General features: G+C 48.7%; 1 protein-coding gene across 2 annotated transcripts in view; it reads right to left on the reverse strand.

Annotated features, from left to right (window-relative positions):
* Positions 1–21,547, reverse strand: part of PIK3AP1 (phosphoinositide-3-kinase adaptor protein 1) — a 129,880-nt gene that overhangs the window by 64,384 nt on the left and 43,949 nt on the right. For both annotated transcript variants that reach the window (XM_014591179.2, XM_006157331.3), the window contains exon 3: positions 2,032–2,168. In XM_014591179.2, coding sequence (XP_014446665.1) covers positions 2,032–2,168 — 137 coding nt within the window. The remainder of the gene's footprint in view (positions 1–2,031; positions 2,169–21,547) is intronic.

A 21,547-nucleotide genomic window follows, 5' to 3' on the forward strand; every position in this document is an offset into this window, starting at 1 on the left:
CAGGAATGCAGAGTCTTAGCCCCGCCTGGGTCCACTGAACCAGGTCTGCACTATAAAAAACAATTTTAATTAATTAATTAATTAATTTTTTTTCTATTGGGTTCCTATGCTCACTGGAGAGAGACAGAGACATTAAGAAGGAAAGTGAGAAATCACCCCCCCCAAGGGGGATGGCCACACCACAGTCCTGTCCCCTCCATTCTCCTCCTGAGATGGTGGGCACACCCGCACATGTGCCCGGTGTGATTATTAAGCCGCCAGGTCCGGGACTCAAACCGTAGTTGGCCATGTGGAAGTCCAGCACCTTAACCACCATACCACCTGCTGGCCCAGGTCTGCACTTTGCTGAGACGCCCACTTGGGCTCTGCTCCTATGCTGCTCTTGCATGGGCCGCAGTGACTCGTGAGAGAGAGGACCTTTCCCAGGGCGGCAAGCAACCGCGTCAGCGTTGCTCAGCCAGCGGCCAGTGGGGCTCTCCAGCTCTGTTTTGCTGGCTGAGCTGGATAAAGGTCCTGCAGACTGAACTGGTAAGGAAAGGCCCTCCAAAATCTGGCCACGGCCAATCCTCCCTGTTCTTCCTAAGAGGCTGCTCTCAAATCCTCCTAGTGGCCCTTCCTGACAAGGGCCCCGCAGCGACTGCAGCGAGCTTGGGTTTTACAGCGTGAGGAAGGGGCGTGGTCCTGAACACACAGGAGCTGCGGCCGGCAGCCCTCCTGCCACAGGCCTGTCTGGTCCCATCTGCACCTTCTCCCAGGGAGCACGAGTTTCTGAAGAGAACGTGAGTCTCCCCACCAACAGTCAGGGCCCCAGCCCGGCCCAACCAGGGTTCGAGACCTGCAGCAGGCACGGAGGAGAGTCCTGGTTAGTGGGCAGCCGAGCAGGGAGGAGCAAGGAGAGCCTGGGAACCAGGGAGGTGAGGGAAGCCCTCACTCACAGGCACTCTACAGCCTGATCGAGGATGGGGACAGCAGGGAAGAGCGAGGGAGGCTGACACAGAAACGTCCGCAAAGCCTGGTCAGCAAGGCAAAGGCGTGAAGTGGGCTGAGCGTAAAGGACAGGGGGCGGGGCCAGCAAACTGGAGGGTGCTCAGCCCCGGCCAGTCATCTTGCACTTAATATTACCAGATTCAGACTCCAAAGAAGCTGGAAATACAGACTTTTGTGCCTAATTTTTAAAACACCATGCAGGCCGAACCAAACACGTCTGTGAGTCGAATCCAGCCCAGAGAAGCAGCTGGCAACCCCTCATGGGAGGCTCCCGCCAGTGCACATGGCCTCAGACTGCACTCAGAACCACTCCCCAGTGCAGGGAGCCAGAGCTTCCCATGCCAAGGCTCTCGTGCGCTGTCGTCCCGAGGAGCCCATGGCGGACAGCTTAGCAGAGATCGTCTCATTACGAAAGCATTCTGCTGATCTAAACTATCATAACACACCTTTTTTTTTTTTTTTAAATCAGGAAAGGAAATGTGATGGAAAGCATTAATAGCATGGCAGGACTTAATGACTGGCTCAGCACCGTCAAGTCACCTGTTAACAGACGCCCAGCCCCGCACGTGCTAGTCCACGCCTTTGGACAGGCTTCGTGGTCTTTTCAGCAAGGAAGTGTGGTCAGCGAGTTTCGGCCTCCCCGCTTCAAGGCACTCCCTTGGGCTGTCAGTGACTCACTGACAGGGAAGCGAGCGCCTAGGATTCCCCGTGTCTCCTTCCTCCTAGCCCAAGGCGGGCAGAAACTGGCACAGGCCTCTAAGGCCAGGCTCGCCTCTGCCTGGCAATGCTCAGGCCTGCTGGTCTCCCGCAGGCTCTGTGCCAATGAGTGAGATGGCAGTCAGCCTGGCGACACACATCCTCAGGCTCATCTCTGACTCAAAGTAGCGAAGTGAGTCCAAGCCCAGGTCACAGGGGTCTCAGGAGAACCCCGATTGAAGGCTGTCATTATGCTGATATGCAGCATGACAGCCCCAGTCCCTTCGCTGCATTCATCTGAAAAGCCCGTGTTCCGACAGGGATCTCCCGGGCCCTGGGAGTGCCTACCCCACAGCGAACGCGGTCCGGCTGCACCACCATCAGGTTCTCGGGCGAAGTCTCCGGCGGCCGGTTCTGCTGCTTGGAGTAGGGAAGGACCTTCTCGTCCTCAGGCTCAGTGTCAGTGACGGAGTCACAGCCCGAATCTGCAGGAGAGAGGACAGCACTGAGCAGAACAGGAGGAGCTGCAGGCATGTTCCAGCCAGGAGCGCCAAACAGGACCAGAGAGGAAAGGCAAGCTGAAGGGAGGGACTCCGGAAATCACAAAGAGGACCTGACGGGAAAAAGTCAGCCACCACACGGGCGGGGGGAGGGTGACAGCAAGAGGGCAGCAGTAGAAGGGGAGCCTGGCCATCTCGTCTCAGACAACCAGCTTCCAGAAGCCCCACTTCCAGGCTGCCTACAGGGCCCCGCAGTGAGGAACAGAGGCACCTGCCCTCAGGTGGGGTCAAGAAGGGATATCTGCTAAAGGCCATCCTTGGAACATGAAGTAAAAGCCGTGCTGACTGGAGAGCCAGCAGACCTCGGGGCCAGCCGGCCCGTGCACCCCCACGGAGAGCAAGCCCCCTGAGAGTGCAAAGCCATCACATCAGTGACGAGCACTAGGCCACCTGGGCTCCGCTCACTACACTGCCAACCCCAGTGCTGTGGGAGGAGCAGAGCGGCACAGCTTAGAGCCGGCGAGTGGGGTGTGCGGGTGTGCGGGTGTGCGGAGCAGCGCATGCAGTGGGACCATGCTGAGAACCTGCCAGGGCTCAAAGGCAAGGGCCAGGGTTCACTGGCTGACAGGCCTGCCTGAGTGTGAGCACAAGACTGCATATGTGTGCACACGCACTTGTGCACGTGTGCACGTGATTACCCTTCCTGGCACTTTTCTGGAGACAGTCCAAGGTATTCGTCAGAGCATCCAGAGGGCCAAGACTCCAACATGGCTCAGGATGTTCGAGAGGACAGTGCTCCTCCAGTCCTCCTCGGGCTTGCTCTGACTCAGTCCTAAACCACTTACGGAACCAGCCAAATGTGTCAGGCACTTGACACGCATGAGGCTGCATCGGACCCACCCTGTCTTCAGAGAGCCCATGATCTAAAAGGCCAGGGGAGGTGAGAAACGAGGCTTGGCTTGGCAATTCTCTAGGCTGGCTTCCTGAGAGGTTGCCTCTGCAGAGCTTGTGACAATCGTCCTGGAAGAATGCAGGGTGGCAGATCAGCCCATCGATACGCCCACCAAGAGAGTCAGAACCACAGGCTTGCATTCCAGACCCAGGCCATGCCAGGAAATTGCCTGCCCCCACAACCACGAAGGCCGGGGCGAGGGAGGGGTAGGAGCAAGGGGCCACCATGCCCCACTGCTGCAACTGCGAGGCCTCGGCTTCTGGCCTCAGCTGGCCAGGGGAGGAACTGGGGCTTCCCCGGCCAGCCTGAAAGCCTGGCCTCAGCGGAGGGCTCTGTCTCAGAGCCTGCCATCGGGCTCTGCTCAATGCCTCCAGCTGCCCCAGATGCAAAGGGCAATGAGGCATTTTTTCTGCCCTCCGCAACTGCTCCCAATATGCACAATTCCAGAAAGGCTGTCTGGGTGCTGCCGGGCCTTCGGCTCCATGCAACAGGCAGAATCCAGTGCTAGGGGCAGACCAGTGAGACCCGGGAGCCCCATGCAGGGCATCGGGGCCGTCAGTCTCCTGCACCCTCCTTTCCTTCCCACCCCACTGGCTCTCCCCCACTCTGTGCTAACTACTCCCCTAAGACTAACCAGCAATCTCCCACCCTCCCTTTTCCAAGGCGAACTAAGTGCAGGCTGCTGGTTTCTTTGCTGAATCTGCCCTCCGTCACCCCCGTCCTTGCCCAGTCACTTCTAAAACAGCCAGGGCCCATCACCACGGACAGGCTACACATGCCACCCAGCCCACTCCTGCCCAGCACAGCAGTCTATGAAGAAAAGAGCTGAGAAGAGCAGGGACAGCTCATATTCTTCGTCATGATTACATTAGGTTTCAATTACTTACTAGGTGTCAGGACATCCCTATTTAAAACAAGTTTCTGAGGATCCGCCCAGATAAGAAAATAACTCCATTGACTTAGAACATTCCGTCAGGTACTTAAAATGAAACCAGCTCCCCAAAATGACTTGCTCCAGAATTGTTCAGACACTACCCTGAGTGGCACCAACTCTTGCCAACTACTCATTTCAATGTATCAAACAGCATAATCTCTTCAGGATGGATCCACAGTGCGGTCTACTATTGCTTCGGCAAAGAAAAATCTCTCATTTCTCCCCCAATTACTGGTCTTATGACCATATATATATTTTTTGAGAGAGATTTTTTCAATAAAGATCATGAGAGAGACAGAGAGACAAAAGGCAAGAAATCACCCCCAGGGGGAACGGCTGCACTGCAATCCCTTCTCCTCTACTCTCTTCTCAGGATCTTGGGCATGCACACACACGCGCCGGGTGTGTTTCAAGTCTCCGGGTCCAGGACTCGAACCACAGTCAGCCATAGGAGTCCAGCGACATAACCATTATACTATCTGCTGGTCTCCTAGCAAATATAATTAAGAAAAAAAAAAGCCAAATGAGAATGGTACTCATAAATATAGAGAATTTCTTTTAAGAATTATTTTTATTTAACTTTATTAATTTATTTTAATTTGACCAGAGAAGGACAGAGTGAGAGCGAGAGCAAGAGGGAAAGTGAGAAAGCAAGCTGCCAGGTCAAGGACTCAAACCGTTGTTGGCCACATGGGAGTCCAGCGCCCTCTACCACCACAGCACCTGCCGGCCCCAATATGGAGAAGATTTTAAGAAATGCATTGAAGTGAAACTCTATACTAAGAATTCATGTTAAAATTAGAACTCTATGATAAGAAAATCTCAGTGCAATTTTATAGAAAAATATAAATTCAAAATAAGTAGAACTCTTGACTAAATCAATAGCCACTAAAAAGAAAAACACCTTAGTTTTCAAATAATATTTAGAGTAAAAGCCATATACCTCTACTAGCATTGCATTTAAAATTACTTGAGACATGGGTTAAAGAGTTAAATATAAAACCTGAAACTATGGACAAAGAGAGAGAGAGAAAAAAAAAAAACCACTTCATTACATGGGTCCAGGCAAAGCTCTTTTGAATTAAATCTCAAAATCGCAGGTAGCAAAAGAAATAATGGGTGAATGGGACTAAATCCAAATAAAAGGCTTTGGCATGACAGAGAAACCATCAACAGACCAAAGAGACAGCACAAAGAGTGGGAGGAAATATTGGCAAACTATACATCCGACAGAGTATTAATAAACAGACTATATATGAGAAACTCAAGCAACTCTCAGCAGAAGAAAAACAATGGATTTAAAAATGGGCAAATGACCTGTACTTAAAAGGCTTCCAGTGGCCCACAGATATCATAAAAGTGCTTAACATCACTAATCATTAGGGAAATGCAAATCAAAACCACAATGAGGTATTATCTGCCCCCAATTAGAATAGCTACTGTCAAAAAGACAAGAGCCAACAGATGGTGTGGTGGTTAAGGCACTGGACTCTCACAAGGTCAACTTCAGTTCAAATCCCAGACCTGATCATGCTGGACACGTATGTGTTCATGTCCAAAATCCCAAAAGGAGAATGGAGGAGAAGGGATCGCAGTGTGGCCATTCCCCCGGGGGATGACTTCTCACTTTCTCTCTCACTATCTCTCTCTCTTTCTCACTCTGGTCAGCACACGTGATCTATAGCAAAAAAAAAAAAAAAAAAAAGGAAACTTAAAATGACAAAGAAATTCTGGTAAGGATGCAAAGAAAGTTAGTACAGCCACTGTGGAAAACAGAATGGAGGCTACTCAAAAACCTAAAACTAGAAATGCTGTTTGATTCAGCAGTCCCACTAGACTAGGTGTCTATCCAAAGGAAATGAAATATGGAAAGATATTGTGAAGATATCTGCACCCCAATGTTTACTGTGGAATTATTCATAATAACCAAGCCATAGAATCAGCCTAAGTGTCCATCAACAAATGAATGGATAATGAAAATGTGAGATAGATAGATAGATAGGTGGGTGGGTAGATAATGGAATATCATTACGCCATTAAAACAATTAAATACTGTCATTTGAGGTTAATGGGTGCACCTGGAGGACATTATGTTAAGTGAAATAAGCCATGCACACACAGAGAAACACACGCTCTCACTCACATGTGGAAATTGAAAAGGATGACCTGATAGAAACAGAGCGATGAAGAGCAACTCCTAGAGCCTGGGAAGAATAGGGAGGAGGGAAGGGAAGAGACATGTTGGTTAATGGAAGCAAAATAAGATAAATAAGAAAAACAATTCCTGGTGTCATAAAGTATAATAGGTTGAATATAGCTAGCAACAATTTACTTTATACCTCAGAATACCTAAAAAAGAGGATCTGAAAATTCCCAACCCCATGTAAGACAAATGGTTGAGAGGATGAATTTACTAATTACCTTGATTTGATCATTACACGTTGTATTCCAGTACTAAAAAGTCACAGTGTACCCCACAAATATGTACAATGGTTAAATGTCTATTTAAAAAATAAGATTATTGGGACCAGCAGTTGGCTAATGGCTGTGTCGCTGGACTCCCACATAGTCGACCGCGGTTCGAGTCCCGGACCCAGTGGCTTAACACTCACGCCGGGCGTGTGTGCGTGCGGGCCCAAGATCCCGAGAGGAGAATGGAGGAGAAGGGATTGCGGTGTGACCATCCCCCCTGGGGGGTGATTTCTCGCTTTCTGTCTTTCTGTCTCTCTCTGTCTGTCTGGCGAGCACATGCGCCCTATAGCAAAAACCTCTCCAAAAAAAAAAAAAAAAAGATTATTTAGAACAATGAGCTTTTTCATAATACTACTTTTTTCTTTAACCAGGAAAACTCTAGTTATATAGTTATTATGTCTCCTACTAAACTTTTATTAAAAAATAATAAAAAGTAGTCTTATTTTATGTTAAAGTTACAAAAAAAACAGAATGGACAGAGAGAGCACTCAAATATAACTGATAGCTCCAAATAAAGACTCGTTCCCATAAATATTTAATACGTCATAAAGAAAGCATTAAAAACTAAGGCTAACCCTCTAGCCTGGTGGTTAAAGGTACAGGGTCCCACCTGGCTAATCATGGTTCAAATCCCATCCCCACTGGCTTGAAAAACACTGAGTACATGTGTGTGCATATCCCAAATCCCAGCAGGATGAAGAAATGAAGAAGATGAATTGCTGCATGGCCACACCCCATTGGGGGGGGTGCTTTCTTCTTTTCTCACTCTAGGTCTCTGGCAAGCACATGCCCTCTAGCCATTAAAAAGATAATAAAAATAACAGCATTAAAACCTAGTGTGGCCTGCTTTGCAAAAGCAATTATCAAGAGAATGAGGAGACAGGCCACAGATCTGGAGAAAATGAGGAGGCACACACCGCACACATCATTATATATCTGTTCAAATCCATGAATATACAACACCAAGACTGGACCCTAAAGGAAACTGCATCTGAGTGACAGTGATATGGCAGTGTAGATCGGCCAGGACCTTCACAAACGTGCTGCCCAGGCACTAGGTGTCGATAGGTGGGGAGGCTGTACGTATATGGGGCAGGTGACGTAGCAGAACTCCATGCACCTTCCACTTGATTTTGCTCTGACCCTAAATCTGCTCTAAAAAACAAAGCCTATTAATAAATAAATCAGAAAATAAAGGAAATGGGGGTGAGAAAGATGACTCAGCAGACAATACTGGAAGATACTGGCTATTTGGGGGGAAGGGAGGAGTACTATTTAAATTCTTCCTAATTCTCATAACTCCAAAATGAAACTTACATATAGATAAAAATTAAAATAAGACAAATTTTAAAAATTAAAAAGATAAAGATACAAGTGAGTTCTTTTTATTGTTGGTTTGGGGAAAAAAACATGTTAAACAACTGAAAAAATCATAATCTAAATGTGCAACAGACTTGATGACAGGAATTTAAAACTTTAGTAAACAAACAAAAACTAAAAACTAAATCCTAATGCTTATAGAAACATTGCTTATAATAGCCAATAGGTGGAAATAACCCAAATGTGCTCCAACTGGTACATGGATAAACAAAATGTAGTATACCCATAGAATAAAGTATTATTCAGTCATAAAAAGGAATCGTTTTCTATTTTTAAAGAATTGTGTACTTTTATTTATTATTATTATTATTAATTTGTTATAGGGCATGTGCATTCACCAGAAAGAGACAGAGAGGGAGAGAATGTGAGAGAGCAAGCTGCCAGGTCCAGGACTCAAACCACAGTCTGCCATGTGGGAGTCCAATGCCTTAACCACCACACCACTTTCTGGCTCCCCAAAAGAAATGACTTTCAAACTACATGTTGTACATGATTCATAAATAAAATTTTTGTTAATTAAAATAGATGATAGATAGATAAAAAGGAATGAAATGCTGATACATAAATACTACGAATGAATCTTGAAAACATTATGCGAAATGAAAGAAGCCAGTCATAAAGACCACACAGTACATGAGTCTTAGTAAATGACCTGTCCAGGACAGGCCTGTCTCTACAGACAGAAGACCAAAACACCTTTCAATAGGTTGATGGATAAATAAAATTGTAGTATACCCACTGGTGGGTTCAGGCTGGGGAGACCAGCTAAAGAGTTGGAGATTTCCTTTCAAACTGATAGAAAAATGTTCTCAGATTGAACGGTGCCAGTTGTATAATCTGTTACTATACTAAAACCCCTTAGCTGTGCACTTTAGATGAGTAAATTATACGACACACAAATTACATCTCAGTAAAGCTACTGCCAAATGACCAAAGGTAAATCACAAACTACTTAAAAATTTGAAATAACTACAACTAGGGGCTAATCTTAATATACGAAGAGTTCATAAAAAAGCTCTTTAAAAAAATCCAAATCTGAGAAGGAAACAATTCACAGAAGAAATATCAATTACCTTTCCATTCAAAAAAAAAAAAAATCCATTCTCATTAGTCATCAAAGAAATGCAAATACAAATAGTACAGGCCATGCAAAGGAGGGCCCTACCCTGAAGATCTGTCAGCACAAAGAACGCACACGATGGGACCAGCAGGTGGCGCAGTAGTGAAGACGCTGGACCCGCACAGGGCTGATGGCAGTTTGAGCCCCAGACGTGATGGCTTGAAAATATCACCAGGCAAGCATGTATGACAGTGCCCGAAGCCTCTAGAGGCAAACGGAGGACAAAGGATTGCAGGGTGGCCATCCCCCCGGGAGGGAGAGTTCTCACTCTCCTTCTCACTCTCTCTCTCCTGTCAATGCATGAGCCTTATGGCCAAAAAAAAAAAAAAAAAAGCATTCAGGAGAAAAGGAAATCCTGTAAAATACAGATTGAAAATACAGTTTGATTTTTCTAGGTTGAAGACTTATTTTCACTTTTAAAATAAATAAATGTAGGCGCTCAAGCAGAATGAATCAACCCTTCGGTGAAGTCTGATCAGAACTGAAAAGAGGCGTGGCTGCCCACCCGATCACACCCTGAGCAAGCACTGCCTTCTGATGTCTAAAATCACATAAACTAGTAGCTAACCACGTGTTACCACGCCAACATCCCACTCTATCTGCTTCCAGGAACAAGTGAGATGCTATAATTAACCCGGTGTCTGAAGATGTAACACAAGCGCAGTTTACAAAAGGGTTCCGGACAGACCGTAAGCACTGCCCTGTCTACACCACAGTACCTGGGTGACTCTGGCCATTAGCTTAGACAGTCATCCTTGCGGCTACTGTTGTGTCCTTAGAACTCACCAAGGGAGACCTCAGCCTGGTCTGGCCCCCACATTCCCAATGTACGGACCTAAATGAAGGAGCCTTTGCTCCACTGCAAACACATGGGGGTTCACACGGTGGGGGAGAGCTTCGCAATGGTGGGACTCAACTCTCCAGTTTCAATAACCTCACCTCCCCTTGACTTCCTGGCAAATGTCAAGACTGCTTTTTCATTTTAGTCATCACCCATAGGTCTTTCTTCCCCCCTTCTTCAGCCACCTAGGTTAATGGGTACTGAATTTCCCATCCAAACCCCTTCACTCACAAGGTTTTCAACAGAGTGACAAGTACGCCCCACCCACTGGTCACTAGCTACCCCCAAAGTCACATCCAGTCATCAGACTGATGGTAAGGGGTGGGGGTAGGATGCCAGGCTCTCACCCACCACAGGTCTTACTGGCATTGAAGTTGGGGAGGGATGGTGGTTGTGGTGTGAGTTAACTGAAGTGACACCAACCAGTGTCTTCACCACCTTTATCATCATCATCGTCCTCACGGTGCCAAAAAGATAAGACAGAATCTTATGGACACATTTCCAATCCAGACTGTAAATAAGTTCCCGGGGGGCCACTCTGCCTTCCTGGAAACAAAGAGAAAGGAGTAGAAGGGAGGAAGGAGCACGTCCATACTCCACGGTCCCACGCTGACCCCCAGGGCAATCGCGCTGCTGACCGGAGCACAGGCTGGCTCGCCCGTCACAGCCAACCGGCTTGGCCATCCCGGAGTTCCGAGCCAGCTGCAGATTCCTGGGGCTGCCTGGTTTCACCACTCACGTGGGGTTTATATGGTGGAGGGTTCTGGATCAAAAATGGACTGTCCACCAACCCAAGTCTTTCGCAGATCTCATGCACAAAGGACAGTCTCCTCCACCCACCAGGTAATTTACCCGAGGTACCTCGGTAAGGAACAGCGTGCCAGGAGGAAGGCGCCCTCAGGTCCCTAAGAGCTTTATCCAGCCCCTACCAAAGGAACTATTCAAAGTGTTAGTTTGGGTTTTTTGTTTTCTTTTTTAAACAAAGGATGACATTCTTCCCTTGCCCTCCCCAGCCCACCCTACCTGCTCTTCAGCTTGAACAAAAATAGCATGAGGCTGTCATGACAACCAATGACATGACAGCTGACGTGCGCTGCGCTCACCCTGGTGCAGATCAGGAAGTCTGCCTGTGTCCTCACCATGTGGACAGGGCCCACAAAAACCCACACCTCTATCCTGGACCTAGTATCTGGGGGCTACGCCCGCCAAGCACAGGCAACCAGGAACCCCGGAGAGCTCTCCTGGCCAAGTGTATCAAGATCCTTAAGAAGCACCGTCTATACCTGCATCCCAGCAGCTGCTAACCCCTTTCCACCAGGGCACCTGCAGGTCTGGAGGCCTGCAGGCCCCCGTTGCTTTGTTCAGGAAACCCCAGGGATGCTAAGAACACAGGAGCTGCCACAGCCCCTAGGAAAGGCTTCCTCTTTCTTCATCTCTTTCCGACACTTAAAATGTGCTTCCTCTCTCAATGTAAATTCAGTTCGAGTGCACAACACAAGCTGGTGAGGAGGCCAGCGATAGCTGCTCTTTTAACAGGCTCTTGGTTTCTTGGTTCAGGAATCAGTTCTGACCCGAACAGACACTGATGTCTGGGTGACCAGCGTGAGGACAGACAAATGGGCTTTGTTTGGGGCAGGCCGTGTAGACATGGGTTATTTTTCACCCAGCCAAGAACTGGGATGCTGAAGGCAATGCTTGGTAATAAAGCCAAGCCCAGGAAATTGCAAAGAAAATGTCTTTCCTCTTTGTCTCTACCACTCAGCCGTCAAACTTCCAGGAAAGGCTGACGGGAGTTCACCTTCACCCACTTTTGCTGACCCCTGGCGGGCTGAGCGGCTGAATGACGAAACTGTGCCAGTCACTTTCACTTTCCGTTTATAAGAAGGGCAGCTTTCATTTCACAGTGTCTAGCTTCCTTCAGGGTATGGTCAAGGTGGGCTGAAGCTCCGTGGTGAAAGATTTAAAGATTACAGCAGGTGGCACGGTGGTTAAGGTGGCTGGATCCCACATGGCCGACTACCCGATTCGAGCCCAGGTCTGGTGGCCTGAAAGGTCTGGTGGCCTGAAATGCACACACACATTGTCCAAGAGGACAATGACTGAGGGAGAAGGGAGTATGGCGTGGCCATCCTCCCTGGAAGGTGCTTTCTCACTTTCTGCAGCCCTGTCCCCAACCAACCAGCAAGCACACCTACCCTATGGCAAATTTAAAAAAAAAAGAACTACAAATCAACTCCCAATTCTGCTTAAATAACAATGAGCCCAGATTAAAACTCTTTTAACCAGGGGCTACTGATTGCTCACAATTCAAACTCGGTGATTAAGCTAAGGCACTAAAGATATAAAATGTCCCAGCAATGTCTGAGAGGCCCTGGAAGAGCACATTCAGCTGAGCACAGAGGCCTGCATCGCCTCACTCTGCCACTCTGCCTGTTAGCAGGCTTTCCTAAGCTGCGGTTGCCTCTCCTTTAAAAGGGGAATGCTTGGGCCAGCCAGTGGCGTGGTGGTTAAGGCGGCTGAGCTCGCATGGCTGACTGCACGATTTGAGTCCTGGACTGGAGAGGGCTTGAAAAACACGCTGGGCATGTGAGTACTTGCCCAAAATCCCCAAAGGAGAATGGAAGACAAAGGACTGCAGCGTGACCGTCCCCCGGGTGGTGCTTTTCTCTTTCTCTCTCTCTCCCTCCCCTCTCTGTCTCTCTTTAGTGAGTGCACATGCCCTGTGGCAGATAAAACAAGCAGGGGATGGGACTATCTACACCCGCCCAGCTGGCTGCACAGTCTTACAGGGATTAAGTGGGAAACAAGCAGATGCCCTTTGAAAACCGAAAAGTGCTAGACAAAGTTAAGACAATTGGGTTGTGTATCTGTTGACCAAATTGTTCTTCCACTAGCCTACGATTTCTTTGCGAGCAGATTCCCTGACACTCATCTATCTTCGTATCCCCAGAGTTTAGAAGGCAGGGAGAAATCAATGAGTGCTTCTTGCATGAATGGAAGAATCGATAAAATAGATGAGACCAACCACCTCAATTACCAGCGAGGGACAACACCACCAGCGCCTCTGCGAAAGCCAGGGCAAGGCTCTGTGCCTGGAGGCTTTTAGGCGGAACTGAGAGAGACTCGCGAGCTGTCTAACCTCCTAATTTATGCTAACAGGTTGAGCCAAGCTGCCCTGAATATCCTGCACACACACACTGTGTTAGTCCCAGACTTCCGAGAAGCCAGGGCTACAGTGGGATTAAACGCCCAAGGGTTTTTATCAGGGAATGTGGATGGAAAATTGGGGAGGGAGGCTGGTCTCGGGAAATTCTGCAAATCTGTCGGGGGGGTCCTCAAACTGAAGGTGGCCCCTGGAGAGTCCCACGTCCTCTATTCTGGGCCTGCTGCAGCATCCTTGTCATGCTTAGGCACTTGGCGGGGAGGAGCCCGTGGGAAGCAGCTCCTTGGTCCGATGCCAAGATGGATTCCATTCAGTCAATCCGGATTGAATTCCTGCTTCTACTGGCTGATTACCTTGAGCAAGTCACTCCGTCTCTTAACACTTCTTTCATTGTCCTTATTTTTAAAATGGAGATTATAGTCTCTACCTATCAGGATCCTTATGGTCCAACACTGTCTGCCATATAGCAAGTGCCATTTCCGTCACTACGATTGTTCACAGTCGTTCTGTAAGCAATAGGACCTGAGGACACCCCTCGCAGCGCACGCCTGTACTGGAGTTCTCTGAGGCCACTAGGGGGACACGGGACATGGCCTGCAGCCCTGGTCTGAAGTGTCACAAATGAAACAAACCAACCAGTTTGTCTACAAATGACAGGTCGGAGGGACTTTCCTGTTCGGCTGTTTCCTGGAGGGGCTGCCAGGGTGGGTTGAACTATGCCAGAACCTCCCTCTAGCCACAGCTTCCTCCCCTTCTTTGGCTTCCCGCTCTGGTTTGTCTCCTGCCATCTGTGGGACCCCATGTTTCTGAAAGAAACCACGGCCAAGAAAGAACCCTTCCCCGAAGAGCAGGGCCATCTTAGGGCTCCGAGAGCGACGCCTCTCCTGTGCTGTGCGCATGGTGGGCCTTTCTGCATGCCTTTGTCTCTGGGACCTTGGTTGTTTTGAATTTTTTTTTGGTTTGTTGTTTTTCACTTTTTTTTAAAAAAAAAATATATTTAATCACTGCACATCTTTTTTTTTTTTCCTTTTTTTTACATTTATTTGTTTATCTATTTGTTTGTTGTGATTTTCAAGCCTTCAGGTCCAGGACTCAAACCACAGTTGGCCACGTGGGAATCCAGGACCTTAACCACCATGCCACCTCCTGGCTCCAATCACTATACATCTTTACAGGGTACAAAATTGTTCTTCCCAGCATGAATGCAGAGCGCATCAGGCGGGTCAGAGATGTCACCATGTACAGTATCATCGACAGCTCACTTTTCATTTTTCCATCTGATAAATGTTTCTCCTTTTTCCCTCCCTCCTAATTGTTTTCTTAAAATCTTACCCAGGGCCAGCTGGTGGCATGGTGGCGAAGGCGGCTGGATCCTACGTGGCCAACTAAGTAGTTCAAGTCCCGGATCTGGTGGCTGGAGAGGCACTCTGGGTGCCTGTGCATGCGTGCCCCAAATCCCAAGAGGATGGAGAGAGGGAGAAGGGACTGCAGCGTGGCCATGCCCATGTGGGGGCGGAGGTGTGACTGCTTTCTCACTGTCTCTCCCTCTCTCCCTCTCTCTCTCTCTCTTTCTCTCCCTCCCTCTCTCTCTGTACGTGCCCTCTGGCCAGCTTTCTGGGTACTGGCCATTGCCTGGCTACTGCTGGCCTCGGGCCCCTCAACCTTACAGGAGTCATGCTCGGTCTCCTCGGTGGGCAGGCTCTGGCCTGAGGCCATTACAGGTTTCGTGGCCCCAGCCGAGCTGGCCTATACCACCCAGCTCTGTCATCCCTCGTTCTTTGGTGGCAGTAATGACCAAGAGCCAGAATTCCGGGCCCCCTGGAGATAGAGCTCCTAGTCCACGGTCACCTCAGGACCCTTTTTCCCAGCCCTCTTCCTCCACAGAGTCACCAAAAACACCACCATAGTCTTTGATGGGAAAGGCCTTCAGGGTTTTTAAAGTGAGAGAATCCAAATTAAACTAGAAACATTGATTCTGTTTAATAATTAACAGCTTAACAAAACTGATCCAACGGTGTACCTTCCAGAATAACAAGGTCCACCTCACAGGGACTTTTCCAGGGGAGTTTGAGGCTCCGTGTTGAAGGTGGAACCCTTCACCTGAGCAGCCTGGTCTCAGCTGGAGGCTGGAGGGCAGGGGCTCCAAGTGAAGGCCTGGCTGAACTGGCCCAACCAGGCCGGCAGGGCCTTCCCCCAGGAGGGCAGAGGAGCCACTGCGGTGGAGGGAAAGCCTCGGCACAGCAGGGCCGGGTGGACACTCGTCACGGGGCCACGCACCAGCAGGAGCCCGGCTCTGAGCGGGGCCTCTTTTTCCCTCTGCTCTCCACGCCACAGTTAGGGAAGCGTGGGCAGACCTGACCAGACATGCCTGGTGTCTGGGAGGAGGACAACTATCAGCAGGCGGACCCCTGGCTCAGTCACCCCTGCCCCCCCACCCCCCGCACACATGAGCATTCACAAGTCCGATGACTAGCCCACTTTCTCCGTCTCTTGATCACATTTATCCTTCTAATTAATTATAAAGCCAGTCACATTTGATTTCTTTGCAAATCCTGTTTTTTTCCCTTTTTCTTCCATGTCCTCCCCAAGAGATTTTTGCTATACAGCACTCGTGCTCACCAGAGAGACAAAGAGACAGAGAGCAAGAAATCACCCCCTGGGGCAATGGCCATGCTGCAAGCCCTTCTCCTCCATCCTCCTCTTGGGGTTTTGGGCACGCACAGACAAGTACCCGGTATGAATTTCAAGCTGCCAGATCCGGGACTGGAACTGTGTTCAGCCATGTGGGAATCCGGAGCCCCAGCCACTACACTACCTCCTGACCTGCAAATCCAAATTCTTAAGAAACGACGGCCTGAAGTAGAGCGTGGAAGGAAATCCACTCAGTGTCAGGGAAGTCCCTTCCCCTGTCGGAGCCCAGGGGTCTTCCTCCGAGTGAAGACAGCCAACGGGACAGCTTGAGCCCTCGGGCTTGCCAACCACACTCTCCCAAAGGCCTGCGGCAAACATTCCTCGCCAACGCCAACGAGCCCAGCTGGTTTGTGTAATGAGGGCACGAAGTGAGAGGACACGGCTCTCGGGTTTGGGGCGCACGCGCGAGGCCCGACCGCAGCTTTCCCACCACGCGCCCACCGGAAGCCTAACGGCCAGCACCAGAATGACGAGGGAGAGCCATCATCCCAGCAGCTCGCGTCTTCTCAGAGGGCTGAGATCTGGCAGGGGGCCCAGCCAGGATGAAGTACAGTGCAGAAACTGCTCAGCTTCCAAAAGCATAGGCAATTCCTAGTATCATTTTATATTGTAAAATTTTTAAAAATATTATTTTTTTTTAATACGAACTATGGAAAAAGAATGTGGGTCAAAAGGGAGGATGGAGAAGGAAACTGCTTCCCTGGGGGCCTTGTGCCTCCCCCCACCTCTCTGCCTCTGCCCTCAGCCTGTGTCCCCTGGACACGAGACCTGACACTTTCTTACTTTTCCTCCCCAGGACATTTCAGTCCTTTGTATGTCCTGTTTCATCAACCCAACAAATGCAAGACAGTTTACTTCCTCTTTGGTCAGGGTTCAGCAATCTTCCAAAAGTAGGGACTTCAGACACAGACCCCTATGGGGAAGGGGAGAATGGGCCACGCACAGAAAGGAGGCAAGGGGCATCTGGAAGGTTCTCATGTACAAAAACCTCTCCAACCTCCACCTTCTTCCTCCTCTTCTCCTTCTCCTTCTTCTTATAAATTTGCTATAGAGTGCAAACTTGCTGGAGAGAGAGAAATCACAGCCCTGCCCCTGCCCCCTGGGGATGGCCACACTGCAATCCTCTCTCCTCCATTCTCCTCTCGGGATTTTGGGCATGCATATACATGCACCCAGTGTGTTTTTCAAGCTATTGGGTCTGGGACTTGAACCGCACAGTTGGCAGTTCACATGGGTTCCAGCCACCTTAACCTCCACACCACCTGCTGGCCCCACCTCCACGTTTTTCCATCCGGGTTATCACAGCGGGTAATGCAAATCCCCTGAAAAAAAATCAGCAGCACCCTAATTCACATGTTAGTGAATTATTTTTGAATCTTGAGATTATCAGGGTTTAAAAGAATTTAAAGAATTATTTTAATAAAATTAAACTCAATACAAGATTTTTTTTAAGAGAAGTTTTTGCTATAGGGCACGTGTGCTCACCAGAGAGACAGAAAGTGAGAAATCACCCCCCAGGGAGAATGGCCACGCCGCAGTCCTTCTCCTCCAGTCTCCTCTTGGGAGGTGGGGAACGCACACACGCCCAGTGTGAGTTTCAAGCCAACAGGTCTGGGACTAGAACTGCAGTTGAGTACGTGAGAGTCCAATGACACAATCATTACACCATCTGCTGACCCCAATACTGCTGACTTCTTTTTAAGCAAATGGTCAGCTGCAATTCCTGCACTCACTTTTACAAGTCAGAGCCACGCTGGACCTCTGCCGCACTGCACTAGTTCAGTAGCTTTTATGAACCTAAGAGCAAAACTTAGGACCATCCGTACCGAACCAGAGCAAGATCGTTTTGCACAATGCTTCTGCCAATATGCAAGGACTCCCCAGGTGCTCACAGATGTCTTCCACCTATAAATCTATATTCGTTTCTTAGGGCTGCCTTACACGGTGTCACAGATGGGATGGCTTAAGTGACAGAACTAGATTTCCTCGCAGCTCAGCAGACTACAGGCCGGCCTCTCCCCAGGCCTCTCTGCTCGGTTTGCAGATGCGGCCTTCTCGTGTGGCTGCACGTGGTCCTTCTGTGGGTGCACATGTCTGTGTCTATAAGGCACCAGTCATTGGCTGAGGGTCTCTCCCTAGGACTTCATGTTATTACCTTGTTTAAAGCCCTGTCTCCAAGCACAGTCTCAGTAGGAGGTACTGGGGGTTAGACTTCGACATTTGAGAGGTTTTTGCTATAGGGCACATGTGCTCGCCTGAAAGGGACAGACAGAGAGAAATCACCCCCCGGGGGGGATGGCCACACCACAATCCCTTCTCCTCCATTCTCCTCTTGGGATTTTGGGCACGCATGCACGCCCGGCATGAGTTTAAGCCACCAGGTCCGGGACTCGAACTGCAGTCGACTACATGGGAATCCAGCAATGTAGCCATTACACCACCTGCTGGTCCCTAGACTTCGACATTTGTACATGGGGGGATGATTCAGCCCGTAACAAATATGGCAACTGACTTCAGCATAGGCCTCAAAGTCAGAGGGTAAACTGGACAGGAGACCCAAGACCAGAGCCTCTAGTTCTCTTCTAGATCTACTTTAAGGATAGCCATTAATCCTGTGCCTTTTCGTGTCGTGCTGGGAATCCATCTCTTTGGAGAGGAGATTCTGACTTTGCAAGAGGGCTGAAGAGAAAGATCATTCTAGAATCTGGGTACTTCAGCTTGAACAAAAGGAGGGGTCTAGTAGGGTGTTTCCATAGTCAGAGTGAGCAACTCTGCACGTGAAGGTGCTGACTCAGGTGGCTGCTATGCAGCAGAGGAGTCAGAATGAAGACTGTGGCAGGAGAAGGAGCTAGAAGGTTATCAGAAGGTAGATTCCATGATTTCACAATTCAACTTAGGACATGGGTAGTGGCAACTGCATCCGTGATACAGGAAGTTGGGGTGATCAGGCTCGACATCTGAAAAAACAAGGAGCCGCCAGCTGACCAGGCTGCTGTCTCACACGCACGAAGAATTAGAGACATAGACACAGAGAGGTGACAGCACCGCGGAGTTAAGAGAGGAAAGGAGAAACAGGGAGGGGTCCTAGGAATGGGTTGCCAAAGATGAACTGAGGGACAGGGTTTTTAATCTTGGTCAGGAGGAGCTTTATTTGGGTTTGTTCCCAGAAGGGCCTTGTGCATGCATTCCCCTGTAGTAGAGGTCTCATGCTAGATGTGTCCAGTTATTCTAATTTTGGAGAGGAACGAAGGTCATGAGGCTCTTTGTCTGAAAGCATTGGGCCGCAAAGGCCATTATTTTCTTTTCAGAATGTGGTGGGACCTGGAAAAAGCCATAGGCGCCATGCCTGCTTTCATCGAGTCAGGGCTGCAAGCCATTTCTTGTGAGCACTCAGTTCAGTAAGAGCTGTGCTGCTGCGTCTCCACCTTAAAGCTAAGCCATGCTGTGATTCCATTTGCGAATGACTGTATTTTGAGGGTCCCTGTCTCCTAGCTCACTGGGTCGCAAAAATTCTCCTGCCCACCCATGTCATACACTGACTACACCTGGCTTCCTTACTTTGATCTGCCACTAGCCAGGGGCCTGTGATAACTTGGCATTTTGCCCAGGGAGTCGAAGACCCAAGTTTCTATAGGTATGGTGAGTGGAAAGTAATTGGTCTATTTTCTCATCCTTATTGTCTTGAAAAAATATACATGCACAGAGAACAGCAGGTGGTATAGTGGTTAAGGCATTGGACTCCCACGTGGTCGACTGCAGTTTGAGTCCTAGACCCGGCGGCTTGAAACTCACACCAGGTGCCTGTGTGTGTGTGTGCCCAAAATTCCAAGAGGAGAAGGGACTGCAGCGTGGCCATCCCCCCGGGGCTGATTCCTTGCTTTCCCTTTCTGTCTATCTCTGTCTCTCTGGCGAGCACAAACACCTTATAGCAAAAATCTCCCTCAAAAAAAAAAAAAAAAAAAGGTGTGTGTGTGTGTGTATGTACGTCTATGCACAAATATATATATATATACACAGAAGGAAAGAGAAGGGAGATACTATGTGCGCAAGTACACAAGAACGCTGAGATTAAGGACAATAGATAGCACTAACACGTGAGGTCCAGATAAGCCAATGTCTGTTCGTAATGAGATCAGTTCCTCCTGATCCGGACTGTTCCTCCTTAGATTAAATCACTCCGTTCAAGAGGCAAAAGCCTGCTCTGCAGGTGGATTTACAGCTCTAGGACTGAAGCTCGGTACCCTGATGTTACCAGCCCCCTGGAGCGGCCGTCCTTCCTGTGGTTGCAGCGCGCACTCCGAGGTTGGCAATCGTGGATGGAGGGTCTGTAGCGCTCGGCCAGCTCGGCTCCTACAGCCCATGCTGGGATCTTCTTTCCCACAAACCAAATGCTACTTAAAACCCACCAAACTGGCGCACGGGCGTTCACCTTTGCAAGAGCTGTCTACTCTCCCGGGAAAGTCCCCTGTCTTCCTTGTCCTCAAGGAAGACATTGTCAAGAGAGAAGAGAAGAGCCTTCTTCATTCCCTGCTCTACTCTGTTACCTTACCAAGAGTGTGACCCCATCACTCTTTTTATTTTCTTTTCCTTTTTTTCCTTTTTTCTCCTCACTAATAGATGCTTTTAGCCACTTCGCCATCTGACACCAAGTCTTGCCTCTGGTCTCTAATCAAAATCTTAGCAGGGCTTTACATAAACTGAAATTTACATTCGAGCGTCACCATGGCAACCATCACACAGAATTAGATACAACTTTTTCCCCTCTGAGATAATCTACTTTTCTTTCAAAGAGCTGCTATCCTTGTCAGTTGCAAATCCAAGTTATTCAAAAGATAACCATTAAAAATCGATTTGAAAAAAAATCGTTTAAACAGACTCTAAGGAGATTCTAAAAACAGGCATTTGAAATGGTTTCTACACACAGAGCACATACGCTTATTGGCTCAACTGGTGGCCGGATGTTGCTTAAGTCTTGGTCTGGAACTTGGAATGGTTGAAATCAAACAAAGTTTCACTCAGAAGTGTGACAACCCTCCCTGGAAAGATGCCCCAAGATAATGACTCAATGTACTCTTGACAAATCCCTTTACATTTCTAGAATTCACCTATTCACTAAAGAGAAGCTATTCAATTTCTAATGTGGCTCAAAGCTATGTGAGAAGATGCAAAAGTAATTTAGAGTGACCTGGAGAAGTGGGGTTATAAACCCCCACTCAAAAGGTCTAATTGTTTCGCATTGTAGGAGTACCACACCACAGGAGACGCCCTGTTAGACTGCATTTCAGGTTTAGAAAAAGGTAAGAAAAGATACCTTTCGGAAATTGTACCAAGACAAAAAAATCTACAGTGACACCAGCCCCAGGAACCAATTAACGAGCAGTGTCCCATACACCTCAGTCTCCGGCCACTTACAGTCCCAGAAACTGGGCATTCCAGCTGTACCTGACACCTGAGGTCATGAAATTAAGTTACTTTCCATAAGCCAACTAACTTGATCTTCCTTCTTTAGAGCCAAACTGCAGTGTACTCCTGCCCCAGTAATCCATTATTCACTCATCAGACACCTGCTGAAGCCCACCTCACCGGGGCCTCCCTGCCTTCCTACTGGCACTCCAGATGCTTCATGCCAAAAAGTGGGCACTTTGAAGCCATTCTCTTTGGATTAGCAGGCAAGGTTATCTCTCTGTAGGATGGAAGGCTAGTCACGTGGCCGTGCCACCTCCCCTTCGAGGGAGAGAGCGAGGGAGAGAGAGACTTTTTTAAGTCATTATCTTATTTTTTAAAAATCTATTTATTTTAATTTGACCGGAG

Source organism: Tupaia chinensis, unplaced genomic scaffold (genome assembly GCF_000334495.1).
Source record: "Tupaia chinensis unplaced genomic scaffold, TupChi_1.0 Scaffold000539_1, whole genome shotgun sequence".
NCBI classification, from domain to species: domain Eukaryota; kingdom Metazoa; phylum Chordata; class Mammalia; order Scandentia; family Tupaiidae; genus Tupaia; species Tupaia belangeri.